General features: G+C 38.0%; 1 protein-coding gene across 2 annotated transcripts; it reads left to right on the plus strand.

Annotated features, from left to right (window-relative positions):
- Nucleotides 1-239: 239 nt before the first annotated feature.
- On the plus strand, nt 240-3,589 carry LOC146717527 (hepatitis A virus cellular receptor 2 homolog). 2 transcript variants are annotated; one of them, XM_085477482.1, is made up of 6 exons: nt 244-1,065; nt 1,207-1,542; nt 1,630-1,686; nt 1,768-1,856; nt 2,746-2,833; nt 2,983-3,589. In XM_085477482.1, the coding sequence occupies exons 1-6, from the start codon at nt 1,023-1,025 to the stop codon at nt 3,066-3,068; spliced, it is 699 nt and encodes a 232-aa protein (XP_085333608.1). In that variant the 5' UTR covers nt 244-1,022; the 3' UTR covers nt 3,069-3,589. The 2 variants fall into 2 exon arrangements, with proteins under 2 accessions (XP_085333600.1, XP_085333608.1); XM_085477474.1 differs by having other exon boundaries at nt 240-1,065; nt 2,746-3,050.
- Nucleotides 3,590-6,286: the final 2,697 nt, after the last annotated feature.

The following is a 6,286-nucleotide window of genomic DNA, read 5'->3' on the forward strand; positions in this document are numbered from 1 at the left end:
CCTAAACTGGGAGAAACTAAAGAGCAAACCTGAAATCTTACAAAACGGAGAGCGGAGCAGAGAGACGCAGACCAAGGACCAGGATACCAAGAAACACAGACGAGCCGACAACGAACACAGACCGACACCCACTATATATATACACACACACACACACACACACACACACACACACACACACACACACACACACACACACACACACACACACACACACAAGGTAATCGGGTAATCGCACACAGGAGGGAAGAACAGCTGATCTGAATACACATGACTGGAGGACACAAGCTGAACACAATGACAACAGACACAGACTTTCAGAACAAAACAGGAAATCTAGAACCCGAACCGGACACAAGGGGGGAGGACACAGAATAACTAGAACAGAGGGAAATAATCACAAAACACAAAACGCTGGGTCAACGACCCAGGACCATGACACTTCCACTGTTTTCTTTCTTCGCCAATTTTACCGCTGAACATAAACTTTAATAAGTCTCCTGAAAAATCTGTACGCAAGCAGCGTGAAGGAATTCAGATGGCCAGAGTCTCACCATTTCATGTGACAATCTATAGATAAATCAGGAAAACAGGCTCATAGCTGTTAGTGACAGATGTGACACTTAGTCATGTTTCCTGTTTATCTGTGTGTGTCATCGATCTTTAACATTTAAAGTGTCCCATAATAAATAAATGGAGGAACGCACAATCTGTTTATATTACAGAATATAACATTTCCAGCCTTTTGTCCCCCTTTTCTTTTACATGCGAGAGTTGAGGTTTATATGTACAATGATAAACTCTGGATTACTTCATAACAACAGATGAGACATACATTTTTCCCAGTGGGCTCATTGCGTATCACAAGAATTCAAGTCCAAATGTAGACAAGACAGCCGTAATTTCCTTCTTCATTTTTAAAAAGAGAAGTGAAACCTCCAGTATTTGATAAAACAGTACGTGTGGTGAGGGAGAAGCTCATTACATCCTCGCTTGAGGACATTGTTAACAATAGCCTACACATGCGTGGTCTGTTTTGCTTTTGCCTCTGGATCCTGATCCGAGGTAAGTCGATATTTGGTGCTTTTATTGTTTCAGACTATATGTAGTGTGCTTGTTGGTGTAGGAGTGTGTGTGGGTGCAGTAGTGGGCTTCAAATCGGGGTTACAAATGTAATCTGTATCATCTATTGCTGTTCCTTCACAGTGTCCTTCAGCACCAGAGTCACTGGCCTCGTTGGGCACAATGTCACGTTGACATGTAGGTATGACACCAAAACCCATGGAGTCCTGAGTTTTTGTTGGGGAAAAGACAGGGTGCCCACGTCCAAATGTTCCAACACCATCCTTTCCTCCACCGGTGAGGCTGTGTCTAACAGAAGGTCCTCCAGGTACCAGCTGTTGGGCCGAGTGACAAATGGAGATCTGTCGCTGACCATCCTCAATGCTCAGACGGAAGATGCTGGGGTATATGGCTGCAGGATTGAGATTCCTGGGTGGTTTAATGACCATAAGGTCAACATTGAACTGATCATAGAAGAAGGTAACGGTCATGAAAAGCTTTAGTGTTGATCACAAAATCATTGATGTTTTTTAGTTGAAAAAAATTGGTCTGTTTTGTTTTTCATAGCTGCTGTAGAACAACCTGTTACACAGAACTACATAATATCTACTGCTGGAACAACAGGTAAGCAAACACCTACAAATAAATATGTTAACTTTTTAACATAAATTGTATCTTATAGATTATACCAACTAACTATTTCAGATGCTACAGAAATACTGACAGCGTCGGCATCTGAAAGCGTGGAAGTTGGTCACCAACAAATGGACGCAGTTCAAAGTGAAACAGAGCAGGTATTTGACTTTTTATTTAAATCAGGAGAAAGCTGTGTGTTATAATACATCAATTCCTATTTTTATAGCACACTTACAAAGTGCTTCGTAGTTTTACTAAAATCACACATTAAAAACAAGCATATATGTTCCAGTGTGCATAGACAGACTCGACATATGGTCTTACAGTCATTCCTACATCCACACTTACATAAACACATCAGATGTAAACAATAGCCAAATACAACAGGAGAAAGTGTGAAGAAAAACAGCTGTTTGAAGTAAAGCACAGATTGACTTCATGAGCTGACAAAGGCTGTTCTAATGTTTTTGGCATCACAACCTCTAAATTGTGATCACCTGTGGAGTTAAAATAAAAGCGTGGAAGAGTTTAGCGATCAGATGATCGGAGAGGCCGATTGACGTTATAAGGTTGCAGCAGCTCTGCTATAGACGCAGGAGCCGGTCCATGTGGAGCTTTATGTATTATTAATGAAGGTTTAAAATAGAGTCTGATTTTCAGGGGAAGACAGTAAAGAGAAGCAAGAACAGAGTTAACTCAGATAATAAAATGTTTTACAGCACGGTATGACTCATGGATGAAAACAGGAAACCTGTGGCGTTTATTTTCCTTTAGATTTTTTGTCTAGCAGCTAGAGAAGAAATGACACTAACTTGTAGTTTTGTCTTTTTATTTACTTATTTATTACGATATTTAGGACATTTGGATTTCCTTAAATTAACATTTTGTCTCAAGATTGATGTGAGACACTTAGAAACATGATTCAAAAAATGAGTGTAAAAAAAAAGTGCAGGAATATTCTCATTATTTAACATTATTTATGTAACAGATTTAAAATTATATGGCCATTATAATTGACCTCACGATAAGGTTTATTTTTCATCGCAGGTGATTTTCTTCTCGAGCATTGGGAATATTGGCAGGATGGCAGGTCTTTTATTGCTCACCATAATCATAATCCTCTGCTTTATTTTCCGTAAGTATGGAAATAGATTATCGTTTGTGAGTCATCTCCCATTCCTGATTAATTCAACATTAAAAGTGGGCGTCTATCAAACAGCGGAAGTCACAGAGCGGGCTTTCCTTCTTACTGAGTATCTTCATATGTGCATTTCTTCAATCTAGGAAGGATGTTCCTGATGAAGGAGGCACTGAAACATCACAACTCCGTAACTGCTGAGAATATTTATGAGAGCATCGCAATGACTTAATGCTGTTGAAAACCCCCCACAAAGATCTCACAGAAAAGGGTGCAATTGTTTCACAAATTGCAAAAATAACCTAAAGATTAATTATTTTCTTTCTTACTACCTAGAAGAGTCGTTGGCTTGTCAACACTTGCAGACACAATGCCACCTACTGGCCCTACTGAGCAATAATAAGCAAATGTGAAAAACAAGTTTGTTAGGTATAACTGCACTATTATCTCAGTATACACCTCTCAGCTATAATTGAAAAAACCTTCTTATGACATGGCTCAAATGAACTGTGAAACAGCTATTTAGTGATGTGAAAAATATGTACTGTACTATATGTTATATAAGCTTTTTTTTAACCACTGAATAATGTAAAAATGGAAGATGATTTGAGAAAGAACCTTTACATGACAAGACTAATTGCTTATGGTTTATTTATTTATTTCTCTCTAAGTCTTGTGTCTGAGTCATTTAAAAAGTCTTGTGCATGTTCTGTTACACTGTATCAGCAAACTGAATAAATGTAATTACCTCTACCTCATTGTCCTTTATGTTGAAACATAACTGCTTTTCTCTGGAATCCAAAACTAATTAAACAAAAACCTGAATAATGTTTTTCCTTGTTTAGTTCTTAGCAACACACGTGGGACTGAAAAATATGTATACATTGTGCCAACCAGTAAAAGCCAGTACAGGACTCAAATGCACCACACAGAGCCATGAGGCTTTAACTTAAAAAGTCCAGTGTTTACTGGACAATCCCGTACACATGACATCAATCAAAACAAATACAAAAATGCTATAAAATGTCTTTAAAATAGAACAAATAATAAAACATATAGATTTAATACAGGTGACCTCACACACAGGGGGTAAAGTGGGATTTGGCAACGTCGACCTTACGCTTGTGGGTGGCTGAACAGCATTGTTTATGTTTTTTTGACATACAATGATGTCTGTCACAGTTTGTTGCCTGTCCAGTGCTGAACTTTGAATACCACAACATTATTATTATGTAATTTGTTTCGCACGCTGCATCACGATAAGTAAAATGACAACTTATGAAACACAATCATGTTCAGATCCAATATCGCAAATGAAAATCTAAAATGAAATAGCCTGAATTCACCAGTTTATCAAACATGAACAGTCCTTACCATTTAAAAAAAAATAATCTTATATTTTCTTACATCTTGAACTTTCTATGTTCATCTCTCCCTGGGAAGTACAGCAACTGTACATTGGCTAAAAAGACACACTGATGCAAACTGCATGTATGAAAAGTTACATTTGAAATGAGCCACCCCTCGAAAATGTTTCATTTGTGCTCGCTTCTGTTCTGCAGCACTAGTTAGATACTCACATCTGCACCATGAACGCACAACAAAGCTGAGATGGGAAAAGGCGATGTGGTTATGTTGCAAGTGACACTGTGGGATATCATTATTTTCTTATCACTCCGTTCAACCAGCTTGAAGCAACTGCAGGCTGCAGCACATGAAAAATCAACTCCCTATCAGATCTAATTTCTCATTAACTGAAGGTTGACTGTATAAAAGCACTCAATATTACTACAGTTTGTTGTTGTAATGACACATTTTTTTTTGGAAGTGATCAAAGAGGAAGTACTGTGCTGAGTTACTTAATATCCAGCAGAACCAAATGTTTGCTCAGCAGTCTGAGAAATAAGCAAAGAGTCCAGAGCCCTTGAGTGAACTAGTGTTTTTGTTTTCTGTAGTGCTCGGAAATCATCAGTCATCATTTCTGGTAAACCAAAAATTATGAGTGTTTTTTGAAGTTTTATTTTGCGTATATCTTTGCCAATGAGCAAAAAATGTGAAATTGTTTAGATTTGTCTTCCTATCCAGATCAGCATGTCATGAACAGATAAACAAAGAAAATATGAGAAGGGGATTCTGCACCTGTGGCACCTCCTGTGTTAATTGAACCACACAAGAAATGATCGATCGGTTCGGTTCAGATTTCTGCACATTTCATTGAAATAATGCTGGATTTTGGATGGGGAACCAATGCAACAAAAACAGAAGCAGCTCTGTTCCGCTTTAGCGAGAAGAAAAATGAGTTGTTAGGCGCTTAAACTAAAAACAGCACCATGCAGTTTGGAAATATTTTAACACTGAAATCACACTGTGCTCAGTTCTGTCTTGTTTAACAGGGGAGTTAACGTAATGAGAGTGTTTAATAGATGGAGCGTGTGCTGCCTAAAACAACTGTTTTAGGCAGCACACGCTTACTGTAAGCATGTGTTGGAAACTACGAATGTACTTCTACAAGTTTCATTTAGACTAGAAAGGTATGAAGGTTCCCTTTTGTACCAAAATAAACTCGTTAGTTAACTCCAGTTGATTGTAGAGCCATGATGCAACATCCAAGTGATGCTGCCCAACTTTCATTATCCACAAATAACAAAATGTGAATATTGATTAAACCCACCTTTGGGCATAATAAATATTTAACACGCCTTTTTTAGATGGAAGATGGTCTAGCTGAGACAAAATGTTTTCCCAGCACTTTGTGGGCATCAGTAAAGTCAACACCTGCCCTCTATTCCTGCAGGAGAAACAGTGGTTGTGTTTTTCACTGTAGTAAAGGAGCAAGGCAGCTCAAAATATAGTTGAAGCAAGATTTTTCAGATGTGGCTGAACTAGGTATTATTTTCATATTTATGAATGAAACATAGTATGTGGTATTTACACACGCTGACCACTTTATTAGGTAACACAAATATCAGTTTAATCAATCACATGGCAGCAGCTCAGTGCATTTAGGCATGAAGACACTGTTGAGACGACCTTTTGAAGTTGAAACTGAGAGCGAGCATCAGAATGGGGAAGGAAGGTGAATACGTGAATTTCAACCTGGCATGGTTGCTGGTGGTCTGAGCAATTCAGAAAGTGACGATCTGCTGGGATTTTCCCCACACAACTATCTGTAGGGTTTACCGAGAAAAATGATATAGGTTTAACAGTTAAATTGATAACAGGTTACAACGTTAAAGCCACTGAGACTGGGTCATCCTTTTTTGTCTCCTAGTTACAGAGTTAATATTGGGGGATTTTATTACCTGTTTGTTCTAAATGAATTCTGAAATAGTTCATATAAAATGTGTTTTTCCTGATCTCTCAATTCTAAACAGAAGTAATACTTGTCTCAAAGAATTCATCTCAGCAAACATTTTCCTTTGAAGAACAAAGATGTGCAGATTTTTTTTT

The sequence above is a fragment of the Copadichromis virginalis genome, linkage group LG2 (assembly GCF_057382275.1).
Source record: "Copadichromis virginalis isolate Kocher_CV1m ecotype Utaka linkage group LG2, C_Virginalis_male_GT1.1, whole genome shotgun sequence".
Lineage (NCBI taxonomy): Eukaryota > Metazoa > Chordata > Actinopteri > Cichliformes > Cichlidae > Copadichromis > Copadichromis virginalis.